Consider the following 13,205-nt stretch of genomic DNA (forward strand, 5'->3'; position numbering starts at 1 on the left):
CCCCCGGTCCCCACCTGCAGGGGGAAAACTTTGCAAGTGGTAAAGTAGTGCTACAGGTGTCTCTCTGTCTCTCTCCTTCTCTGTCACCCTCTTGATTTCTGGCTGTCTCTATCCAACAAATAAATAAAAATTAAAAAAAATAACAGAAGAGGGCGGGGGTAGATAGCATAGTGATTATGCAAAAAGATTGTCATGCCTGAGGCTCCGAAGTCCCAGGCTCAATCCCCTGCACCACTATAAGCCAGAGCTGAGCAGTGCTCTGGTGTTTCTTTGTATCTTTCTCTCTCTCTGAATCTCTCTCAAAAATAAAATAAATAAAATACTTAAAAAATAAAATAACAGAAGATTGGTGAGGTAGCTTGGCTGCAAGGGTTTCTGGTTTGCTGTGCTCCTAACTTAACTCCAAGATTCTGGACCCTGAGACACAGGGGAAGCTTTGCTGCTGTAGAATGCCACTCTTTTTTTGAAAGGAAGGAAGGAAGGATGGATAGATAAAACCGGAAACAAACAAGACACAAAAGAAAAAAAAAAAGGCAAAACTAGGATAGAGTAGTTACCAGAGCTGGCAGTACAGTACAGTACTCTTGATACTTCTGGGAAAGAGTGGTGGCAAGGAAGCATAAACAGTCAGCAGTCTCCCCTTCCCCAAACCACCCTGTTAAGAGCACTGTGGATACCTTTGGGAGGGATCATGTTGAAGGGCAGGCCCAGTGCCTTTCTGTTCCATTTCAGTTTGCGTAAGGTGCTAACGAGTAATTCTGTTCTAATAAAAACACTTGTTTAGTTTGTCTCCGATGACTAGATCTAAGTCATTTGAAAACATAACTAAAAATATACTGAACTTTACTCACAGTGTCAACACCCAAGTCAACATTGGGCATAAGGACATGAGAGTTTAAATGTTGAGTAGCAGGATGCATCAAGGCTGGCATTTATAGCAGTCTACTGAAGGTGTATATTACAAACACTCAGTGAGCTTTTCAGACTCTCCATGCCCAGGTCATACCACAGACCAGCTTAGTAGCAATTTTTTGTGGTGGGGTCATGGCATCAGTATATTTTGTTTGTTTGCTTGATTAGACAGAGAGAGAGAGTGTGTGTGTGTGTGAGAGAGTTCTGGGGAGGTGGCACAGTGGAGAGGCACAGTGGAGGGAGAGACAGAGAGAGAGTGCGAGAGAGAGGCTAAAGAGACTACAGAACCAATGTTTCCTTCAATGCAGGGGGTGCTGGGTACAAACCTGGGTCACATCTGTGCCAAAGCAACACAGTGTTCATGTAAGCTCTTTTGCCAGTCCTGGCATCAGTATGTTTTTAAAAAAATATTCAGGTGAAAACTGAGAAATAATACACATGTACCAACAACTACATTTACTGTTTACTTAAATCATTAATCCCCCAATAAAAAGTAATAATTTAAATTTTTTTCAGTATGCAGTCAAGACTGATAACTGACATAAATGAAAGAAAAAAAACCCCTCCAATTTATAGAAATTTAGCCAACTTGACTGTTTAAAAACATTTTAATTAATGTATGAGATTCTAGAATTAAATAGAAACAATAAGAGCATTGGTTTTCTTGAGCATTGTTGTATGTGTGTTTCATGTGTCCATATATATGCCCAGTGTCCAAGGATTTCATATCAGAATGATCAGTAAAGAATATAGGTGGGGGGAGTTGGGCAGTAGCACAGCGGGTTAAGTGCACATAGTGCAAAGCACAAGGACCTGCATAATAATCCCGGTTTGGGGAGCCGGGCTGTAGTGCAGCGGGTTAAGCGCAGGTGGCGCTAGGCTTAAGGACCGGCATCAGGATCCCTGTTCAAGCCCCCGGCTCCCCACCTGCAGGGGGGTCCTTTCACAGGCGGTCAAGCAGGTCTGCAGGTGTCTGTCTTTCTCTCCCCCTCTCTGTCTTCCCCTCCTCTCCATTACTTTCTGTCCTATCCAACAACAATGACAACAATAATAACTACAACAATAAAACAACAAGGGCAACAAAAGGGAATAAATAAATTAAATAAAATAAAAATAATCCCGGTTTGAGCCTTCGGCTCCCCACCTGCAGGGGAGTCACTTCACAAGCGGTGAAGCAGGTCTGAAGGTGTCTGTCTTTCTCTCCCCCTCTCTGTCTTCCCCTCCTCTCTCCATTTCTCTCTGTCCTATCCAACAATAATGACATCAGTAACAACAATAATACAGTAATAACTACAACAATAAAAAAGGGCAACACAAAGGGAATAAATAAATAAATATTAAAAAAAATTTTTTTTCAGGCTGAGTTTAAAGACTGCAGAACCCCCTACTATTCAGTCATTCTAATCGAGGCTATGAATACTAGTGAAGCAAACATTTTTGGACTTCTCATCATGTTGAGCCTTCAGTTGTTCCAAACACCAGTAAATATCTGACTGAAACTATGTGAGGAGAGTACCGATAAGAGATACACAGCTAATCATAGTTCGCCTTTTTTTAAAAAAAATATTTATTTTCCCTTTTGTTGCCCTTGTTGTTTAACATTGTGGTTATTAATGTCGTTGTTGTTGGATAGGACAGGGAGAAATGGAGAGAGGAGGGGAAGACAGAGAGGGGGAGAGAAAGACAGACACCTGCAGACCTGCTTGACGGCCTGTGAAGCGATTCCCCTGCAGGTGGGGAGCCGGGGGCTCGAACTGGGATCCTTACGCAGGTCCTTGCGATTTGCGCCAAGTGCGCTTAACCCGCTGCGCCTCTGCCCGACTCCCCATAGTTAGCCTTTAAATTAGTGTTTTTAATGCCACCAGGATGCTGGCCAGGCTTTCCTGGATTGAAGACCCCACCAATGTGTCCTGGAGCTCCGCTTCCGGGAGGGAAAGAGAGAGGCAGACTGGGAGTATGGACTGACCAGTCAATGCCCATGTTCAGCCGGGAAGCAATTACAGAAGCCAGACCTTCCACCTTCTGCAACCCTCAATGACCCTGGGTCCATGCTCCCAGAGGGCTAGAGAATGGGAAAGCTATCAGGGGAGGGGGTGGGTTATGGAGATTGGGTGGTGGGAATTGTGTGGAGTTATACCCCTCCTACCTTATGTTTTTGTTCATTAATCCTTTCTTAAATAAAAAATTAAAAAAAAAATTAGTGTTTTTAAAACACTGCATTTGGGGGGGCTGGGTGGCACAACGGGTAAAGTGCACAGGATCCAGGTTCAAGTCCTCCATCATCTCCATCTGCAGAGTATGGGGGTGGGGAAACTTCACAAGCAGCTGAGCAGGCTGTAGGTCTCTCTCGATTCCCCCAGATTGTCTCTGTTTTTATAATAATTTAAGAAAGAAAAGGGGGGCTGAGTGGTGGTGTACCTCGTTGAGTGGACATGTTACAATGTCTAAGGGCCCTGGTTCAAGCCTCCAGTCCCCCACCTGCAGAGCAGAAGCTTTGCAAGCAGTGAAGCAGGGCTACAGGTGTCTCCCTCTCTCTTCCCTCTCAATTTCTCTGTCTCTAGCCAATAAATAAAGAAATGAAGCCTTTAAAAATAACTCCACTTTTAAAAAAACTACATTTTGGAGTGGTTTTTGGCATAATATTTCGACGTCTCCCATATATAACATATGCCACATTTAGTAAACTAGACTAAGGGACTTTAGTAGTCATTTTAGTTTTTTGCTGGCTTTTCTTTCAATTTTGTATAACACAAGTTCCCTTTCACAAATAATTTTCAGAGACTGCAGAAAGAGTGGTATTGTAACAAAGGTGTTTCAAGTGGACTATGAAGCACCAAATACAGTCTCTTTGGAAGATAAAGGGGAAAATATTTTCAGAGATTCTTCAAAGCAGGTAAGTTACCACCTTCTTGGTTTCTGCTTTCTCAGTTTACATCTTTCTCAGTGTTTACATCTCTTTTCCCCCCTCATCATTTCAGTTATTGCAAAATACCTTTATTCATCCGCTCCTTCACTTTACCTGTTGAAAGTTCCTACCCATCCTCACTGCCCACATGCCAGTTTTCCCCATGATATCCCTTCACCTGTTAATGAAAATAAAAACCTTTATGCTGGCATCCAACTCATCAGTCTTCAGTCAATCTTCAGTCAATCCAACTCGTCAATCTTCAGTCAGCTCTTCTTTTGTGACTCCCTTGTGTGTTCCAACCAAATCAATGTGTTTTCTGTATTTTATCACTGTTCCTCTAGCACCCAGCCCTTCCTTTATGAAATGCTTTCATATGTGGTTATTTTGTTTCTGTCTGACTATGCCATGTGCTTTAAGCTGTAAGGGGACAGACAGCATTGTGCAATACTCAGTGCTTTGCACAGGACCAGCTAGAAGAGGACAGCGAGTCTCTCGAGCAGACTAACAGAAGCGCTCATTGGGCACAGACTGCTATTATATTGAAATATTTATCCCTAAAGAGCTAAAAAAAAGAGTCGGGCGGTAGCGCAGTGGGTTAAGTGCATGTGGCGCAAAGTGCAAGGATCAGCATAAGGATCCTGGTTCGAGCCCCCGGCTCACCATCTGCAGGGGAGTCGCTTCACAGGCAGTGAAGCAGGAAAAAATAAATAAATAAAAATTTAAAAAAAGAGCTAAAAAAAAAAAACTCCTCTAGAGTATGAATCAAGTCTAATAAAAAGGACTTGAAACTTCAGTCCCTTGGTTTTGGGCATGAGTCAGAGGCCTATAGGATAGGCCAGCCTATAGTAAAACATCCAACCCCAAACTCTCATTCATTGAGGTGTTGGAAATAACAGGAAAGTGGGTTTGTTTGTTTGTTTGCTTGCTTGCTTGCTTTTTTTTTTTTGTGGGAGAGGGTCCCTTCAGCTTAAAGATAGTTCTAAGGTCTGAGAAGAGACTGGGGAGGGGGGCCAAAGCAATAGATGCAGGCACAGCCTGGGACTCAAGTATGACCAGGGTAAGGATCTAAACTGGACAGAACCAAATATATATATATATATATATATATATATATATATGAACTGGACAGAACCATCAGCAGAACTGTCATCAACTTGTGCTTGGGCTTGAATTAAGCATAAGTGACTGAACCCATGAGAAAGAGACTCCAGGAGAAGACTGTTTAAAGACCGTGCAGGTGCTGTTAGTATACTTTCCTTCTCTGTCTGACTTCACCCTGCCTTTGACCTGGATCTGGAGGTCCTTCTGTTATTACCCATGATCACCACATTCTGCCTGTTTAGGCTGCTGCCTGCCTCCAGTCTTGACTGCTTACCTCATGGGGCCTTCCAGCCAGACATGCTGCTAGCCAAGCAGCCCAGATAAAAGCTGTGTGTTTCCAGATGTCATGTTATAAAAACTAATCCCTTTCAGTAAGAAGTCTCAGTATATGTTATGACACTGCCTCTACCACATAACATTTAATTTTTGCATTCTAAATGAACATAACCAAGTATTTGACATGCAATATCTTTATTTCTAGGAACTGAGAAATGGATTTGTTGAGCCAAAACTAAGAAAAAAATGTAAAAATGCTGAAAATAAACTGGGTTGGAAAGTTAACCTTAGAAATTTTTCAGGTATGATGTGATGGGGCAAAAATAAGCTTTAATGTTATATATATTTTTTAATTTTTGTTTCATTTAAGTTTTTTACTCTGATAGGACAAAAAGGAATTTAGAGAAGAGAGAGACAGAGAGGGAAAGAGAAAGAGAGACACCTGCAGTACTTGCTTCACCATTCATGAAGCTTTCTTCCTACAGGTGGGGAAGTGGGGACTTGAACTTGGTCCCTAAACATGGTAATGTGTACACTCTATTGGATACACCATCACCTGGCCCCCCCAAATTTACTTGTTTTATTTATGAGAGTGAGATGGAGAGAGAATCGGAGTACTTCTCTGTCACTTAATGATGAACTTGAGATCTCATGCTTGAGAGTCCAATACCTTATACAGTATGCCACCTCCCATCCAATTCTAAGCCACACAGACACACAGACACACACACACACACACACACACACACACATACACACACACACACACACAATTGGTTTCTTTAAATCTTTAACTTTATCTAATTTGATAGAACAAAGAGAAATTGAGAAGGAGTGAGAATAGAGAGGGAGAGAGATATAGAGACACCTGAAACACTTCTTTACTGCTGGTGAAGCTTCCCTTCTCTAGGTGGGGGACAGGAACCTGAACCCAGGTCTTTGTACCTGATAATATATTTTACTTAACTAGGTGCATCACACCTGGCCCCACTACTTATTTTCTTGTATGGAGAAATGTTGGAATTAAAAAGCCCATGAGAACAGTATATTATAATTTATATTTTTATTAGTGATTTAATATTGATTTACAAAATAATAAGATAACAGCGGTATAATTCCACACCACTCCCACCACCAAAGTTCTTTGTGCCCATTTCTTCCATTGGAAACTACAGTAGTTTTCAAAAGACTACAGATAATGGGTTGACTATTATTTCTGTATCTATCTGTATATATATATATGCCATTTTTTCCCCTATGGTCCTGCCTTCTTGTCCTAAGTCACACCTACACCTATTGCTGCTTCTGAATGTCCTTCCTTTTATCCTCTTCTCTCTCAAGGTCCTGATGGAATTTAAAGAACAAGTTTTCTCAGCAAGCAAGAAATAACAGTCACTCAAAGAGGGATTGGAGAAATTTATGACTTTTGATAATTATGCTATGTCCTTAATGGAAACATTGTTTTCCTGATAATTTTCCAGCTGGATTTATCTGTTTTCCCAATCTAATGTAGAATCGCTTGGAATGTAGCAGATTTTAGTTTTCTCAGTCACAACTTTTTTTTTCCCTTTCTCAGTGATAGCAAATTAAGTGGGGCTTCTTTATATAATTGCTACTTCTAGTGAAAGCATATGATGATAGTAGTTCCTTGTTAAAAAGTTTCCAACTAGAAGGTCCTATTTGCATAATTACACATATAATTACAGATGTTCACACACTGCTGTTTTTATATAATTGTAGACCTTGAAACAGGTGAAAGAACTGACCCTAAAACTTTGAAAGATCTTCGATTTTCAGTGAGTCCACTGGAAACCTCAACTTACCGTGAAGAGTCAAGTTCCAGGCCACCTACCCACCAGTCCCAGGTAACTTCTTTTTTAAAAGGCTGTTTGTTTGTTTATTTACTTATTTATATTTATGGGGCAGGGGGAGATAAGAGACAGAAGCAGAGCATTACTCTGGTACATGCCATGCCAAGGATTCAGCTCAGGAGCCATGCTTGAGAGCCCAGTGCCTTATCCACTGTACCACCTCGTGGACTACCCTAGCTAACTTTGTGAAAATTTACAGGGTATAAAATATCTCCTATATTTATTTATTTATTTATTTATTTCATTTTGTTGCCCTTGTTTTATTATTGTAGTTATTATTGTTGATGTTACTGATGTCGTCACTGTTGGATAGGACAGAGAAAAAAGGAGAGAGGAGGGGAAGACAGAGATGGGGAGGGAGTTGGGTGGTAGCGCAGCGGGTTAAGCACATGTGGTGCAAAGCACAAGGACCTGCATAAGGATCCTGGTTCGAGCCCCTGGCTCCCCACCTGCAGGGGAGTCGCTTCACAGGCGGTGAAGCAGGTCTGCAGGTGTCTATCTTTCTCTCCCCCTCTCTGTCTTCCCCTCCTCTCTCCATTTCTCTCTGTCCTATCCAACTACAAGGACATCAATAACAACAATAATAACTACAACAATAAAACAAGGGCAACAATAGGGAAAATAAATAAATTTTTTTAAAAAGATAGACACCTGCAGACCTGCTTCACCGCTTATGAAGTGACTCCCTGCAGGTGGGAAGCCAGGGCTCAAACTGGGATCCTTATGCTGGTCTTTGCGCTTTGCGCCACGTGTGCTTAACCCTCTGCATTACTGCCTGACTCCCATCTCCCATATATTTTTTAAATCTTCTCATGAAATAGTTTAAAGCAGTGTCTCCCAGATTTTTTACTCTCATCTAGGGATGGGAATATTGAGTTGGACAAGAAAAATTCCTGCACTCATAGAGCTTATAGTTTACTGGGGCTATGGATGGCAAAAATCACATAACAATTTTAAATAGTGAATAGTATTATGAAAAAGATAAAACTGGGTGATGGAGTGGGGTGCAGGCAGTGGCACACCTGGCAGTGTGTGCATGATGTAATATCCAAGGACCTGGGTCAAGCTCCTGGTCCCCACCTGCAAAGAGAAAACTATATGAGTGACAAAACCATGCTATAGTTGTTTCTCTTTCTGCCTCTCCATCTTCCCCCTCCCTATCAATTTCTTTTTGTCTCTATCCAATAAATAAAATATTAAAAAGAAAGCTGGGTGACAGAAAAGAGCAGTGGTTCTCAAAGTTATATATGTATGTATATTAATATTTTTATTTATTATTAGATAGAGACAGAAATTGAGATGGGAGGGGTGAGAGGGAGAGAGACAAGAGAGACACCTGCAGCCCTACTTCACCACTTGTGAAGCTTTCCCCCTGCAGGTGGGGACCAGGGGCTCGAACTCGGGTCCTTGTGCACTGTGATGTGAGCCTTTAACCAGGTGCACCACCTCCTGGCCCCCTCAAAGTTATATTTTTAATGAGAGAGAGAGAGAGATGCAGAGAGACAGATACACAGAGAGAGACCAGAACACTGCTTAGTTATGGTTTATGATGATGTGGGGCAACTTAATCTGGGACTTTGGAACCTCAATCATAAAAGTCTTTTTGCATGGCCACGCTTTGTATCTTCCCCACCATCATCTTGATTTTTAAAAGATAAATTCTAGATATAAGACAAAACATTGAAATAGATATAATGGGATTCTATTTATTTATTTATTTATTTTACCAGAGTACTGCACATCTCTGGCTTATGGTGGTTCCAGGGATTGAACCTGGGACTTTGGAGACTCAGACATGAAAGCCTTTTTTTCAGGTGGAGGATAGATAGCATAATGATTATGTGAAGAGAATCTCATGTCTGAGGCTCCAAAGTCCCATGTTCAATCCCCTGCATAAACATCAACCAGAGCTGAGCAAGAAAAAGAAAAATCTTTTGTATAACCAATATGCTATCTCCTTATCTGAATATAATGAATGGTTTTGCCATAATTTGTCTATATTCTTAATTTCAGTTCCCTAGCTTTGCACATATAATTGGCCAGAAAAGTTTGACAAGTACGGAAATCATGAGAATACAAAAGGAGACAGACTTTCTCAAGTAAGTATCATATTCTCTTTGTTCTTTCTTAAATCCTGCAAAGATGCATGGTAGTCAATAAGAAGAAGCACAGCAACCAAACTGTTTCTTAGAGTCTAGGAAAACATTGTTGGTTATCAGAGGGAACAGGATGAGTAAGGAGGATAGGTGGAGGGCCAGGGGAAGTTTGGTGATGGGTGTGGTGAGTTGTATACACACACACACACACACACATATACACACACAGACACAGACACACACACAGACACACACACACACACACAACACACACAGACACACAAACACACACACACAGATACAAAGTTTTTTTTTTTTTTTATGCTCTGTCTTCAGTACTGGGTTTCTCCTCTCTATACACTAAGACCTCCCTCCTGGAAATAATGAGGGACAATCATATGACTCATGGTATTTATTTCTCTCTCTCTCTTTTTATACTTCCCTCACTCACTCCAAAGCTAACCTTATCAAATCAAGGACTGCAAAAGCTGAATAAGGGCAAGAGACTGGCATACTTTAATGATAACTCTTTAGTTACTATCAGGCCACCCCATCAGGGGCTCTACTGGGGAGTCCTGAGATTCCCAAACAGATATGATGGGCCTAGACCTCAAATAAATCCCTCTCTCCACTGTTACCAGTAATCTCTGTCAGGAATAACAAAAGAGACCCCTTTGTGAGCCCCCATAGGACCTTTCCCTCAACGTGGATCAACAACGGTACAGAATGTTCCATCCTCCGAAGGGAGGCTGGACAACATACTCTATGCTATACCTGAGGAAGATGGGTCCTGAAATTGGGGCAGCTTGGAACATTCCTACTCATGACCACAGAATGTGAGCTCAGATCTATAGGGATGCAGAGGTCACATAGGCTCCTAAGCTGAATATGGGCCCCAGATTAGATCAAATTGATGGGGTTTACAGTCAACAATATTTATACACTTTTCCCATAATAGGGAACTACTCTTTTCCCTGATCCAGCTTTCTGGTCCTTCTGCCAGCCATGACATCATCTTCCCAGACAATAACTTGGATCCACCTGCATATCAGATTTCAGGCTCAGGGAGAAAAAAAATGAGGAAACGTTTTTAAAAAGTAATAAATAGGAATTCAGGCAGTAGTGCAGCAGGTTAAGCACCAGTGGCGCAAAGTGCAAGGACCAGTGTGGTTCAAGCCCCCGGCTCCCCATATGCAGAGGAGTCACTTCACAAGTAGTGAAGCAGGTCTTCAGGTGTCTGTCTTTCACTCCCCCTCTCTGTCTCCCCCTCCTCTCTTCATTTCTCTTTGTCCTATCCAACAAGGATGACATCAATAACTACAACAATAAAAACAACAAGGGTAACAAAAGGGAATAAATAAATATTTTTAAAAATGTAATAAAAGAAAAAGGCAGATCATTTTCAGTGTCATGGAACAAGCTAAAGATGAGAGAGGTTTCTCTAGTTATTTTTTACAAATTGGTCTCACACCTGGAACTGCTGGTACTTTCACCTATTATCTGCTTTACTTTTCTGACACAGAATGTTTATCAGCATCCTTGAGCCCAATTCTGAGTGGGGTTCTAGTTTATTCTATTGGATTTGGTTTGTCTGACAGTGAGGCCAAAGAAACCCAGCAAAGTCTACATTGCACTTTTCTGGCTTTCTACTTCACCACTGCCCTCCAATCTGTGTACCATTATCTTCTTTCTCACCCGTTAGAGTGTCATTGTGAACCAGGTCCTAATTTCATCTTCACCCACTTGATTACTCCAGCATCACCTGGGTCACATTTCTTGAGCAACTGGATGCCATAATATAGCCCTCTTTCACCTGATTCGGAATATTAGCCAAGGTAAAAGGATTCCTAGAATTTGACTTGCCTATGAATAACCTCACCACTGCTATAGCTACCCAGAAAGACTGAATCCTTGATCCTATGACCTGCCTATCTGAACTGTTCTTCAGCATCTGTACTGTCCAGGCATGGCACACTGGATTGACCTCTTTCCTACACCCTTCTCTACCAACGTCTCTCAATAACAGCTTCCCATCATATCACCTGTCATTATCCCATTCAGTCCTTCTTCATCAGATAATGATATCAAAGTCACAATGTGTCTTCTGCCTTAGCCCACAAGGGCAATAACGATTTTCCTTTTTCTTTCTTTTTTTTTTTTGTTTGTTTTGTTTTTAGCCCAAAGCTTATGAAGTGTTGCTCAATAGTCCAGGGAGCAAGTTTAATATCTCAATGCACTTATCGTTCTTATCATGCAACACAATCCTGAGACTCTACCAAGGGCCAGCTCTGAGGACATTAGAGGATGAAAGAATCTTGGTACCTATCCTGGGAGAACTCAGATCTATGGGAGGGAAATACTGCACTAAACAATGACAAATATTAAGGAAAGTTTTTCAAAATGTGTTCCAAAAACCAAAGACAGGGCAGGGGAGATAGCACAGTGGTTACGCAAAAAGTCATCCACACCTGAGGCACCAAAGTTCCCAGGTTCAATTCCCATCACAGCACAACCATAAGTCAGAGATGAACAGTGCTTGGTAATAACTAAATAAGTAAATACATAAATATAAATACAATATTAACATTTTGTGCCTGAGGCTTTGATGTCCCAGGTTCAATCCCCCACACCACCATAAGCCAGAGATGAGCAGTGCTCTAGTATAAAAAGAAAAAATTCAAAGACAAACGAAGATAGAAAAACTTCAGAAAAACCAGAACATTTATTTATTTTTAGTTCTTAGTTTTATTTTTTCCTTTTTAATTATTTTTTGTAGATTTTTTATATTTATTTTCCCTTTTGTTGTCCTTTTTATTGTTGTTGTAGATATTGATGTTGTCATTGTTGGATAGGACAGAGAGAAATGGAGAGAGGAGGGGAAGACAGAGAGGGGGAGAGAAAGATAGACACCTGTAGACCTGCTTCACTGCCTGTGAAGCGACTCCCCTGCAGGGGGGGGAGCCGGGGGCTTGAACTGGGATTCTTACACTGGTCCTTGCGCTTCGTGCCACGTGCGCTTAGCCCTATTTTTTCCTTTTTAGTCAGTGACTTAATAATGGTTTTTCAAGATTATAAGATTACAGGGCTGGGGGGCCAGGTGGTAGAGCAGTGGATTAAGCACACATGGCACAAAGCGCAAGGACTGGAGAGTAAGGATCCCCATTCCAGCCCAAGGCTCCCCACCTGCAGGGGGCTTGCTTCATAGGCAGTGAAGCAGGTCTGCAGGTGTCTATCTTTCTCTCCCCCTCTCTGTCTTCCCCTCCTCTCTCGATTTCTCTCTGTCCAGCAACAACAGACAGCAATAACAACAATAACAATAACAACAAGGGCAATGACAGGGGCAACAAAGTGGGAAAAAAATGGCCTCCAGGAACAGTGGATTCATAGTGCAGGCATCAAACCCCAGAGATAACCCTAAAGGCAAAAAAAAAAAAAAGATTATAGTTCCACACTGCACCTTCTACCAAAGTTTGTGAATCCCCAAGAAGCACAGAACATTTAATTTGAATATTAATGAATTAGTAAGAGTTTGTTGGAGAAAAAAGATGTTTAATTCATAGAAAACAATAGGTGAGTTTCTGAGGAAATTCTAAGATGCTTGAATGACTTTTGCTCATTGGTAAAATAAAGAAAAGGAGCCAGAATCTTCCAGCATTTCTTCCCAATAACAACAAACACAGAGAAAATATATACAAAATAATAGCTTTCAGACACTGAATAGCAGACAATGTAAAGCAGTGAGAAAAAAAAAAACAATTAGTATAGCCACAGGCCCTTTGGGATATAACTAAAATATGCCTACTAGCTATACAAAACGGAGACCCCCCACAACTCTTATTCTGCACTGTTCCGGCCTTTAGGTTCATGAGTCGTCAACAATTTGATTGGCTTTATATGTTAACTCTCTTTTCAGCCACTAGGTTTCAGATGCTAGCATGATGCCAACCAGACTTCCCTGGACAGAAAACCCCACCAATGTGTCCTGGAGCTCTGATTCCCTAGACCCCCGCCCCACTAGGGAAAGAGAGAGGCAGGCTGGGA

General features: G+C 41.4%; 1 protein-coding gene across 2 annotated transcripts in view; it reads left to right on the forward strand.

Annotated features, from left to right (window-relative positions):
• Window positions 1–13,205, forward strand: part of DZANK1 (double zinc ribbon and ankyrin repeat domains 1) — a 66,858-nt gene that overhangs the window by 22,201 nt on the left and 31,452 nt on the right. For both annotated transcript variants that reach the window (XM_060186364.1, XM_060186359.1), the window contains exons 4-7: window positions 3,691–3,805; window positions 5,403–5,499; window positions 6,938–7,062; window positions 9,082–9,167. In XM_060186364.1, the coding sequence (XP_060042347.1) occupies window positions 3,691–3,805; window positions 5,403–5,499; window positions 6,938–7,062; window positions 9,082–9,167 (423 nt within the window). The remainder of the gene's footprint in view (window positions 1–3,690; window positions 3,806–5,402; window positions 5,500–6,937; window positions 7,063–9,081; window positions 9,168–13,205) is intronic.

This window comes from Erinaceus europaeus, chromosome 1, assembly GCF_950295315.1.
Source record: "Erinaceus europaeus chromosome 1, mEriEur2.1, whole genome shotgun sequence".
Taxonomy (NCBI): domain Eukaryota; kingdom Metazoa; phylum Chordata; class Mammalia; order Eulipotyphla; family Erinaceidae; genus Erinaceus; species Erinaceus europaeus.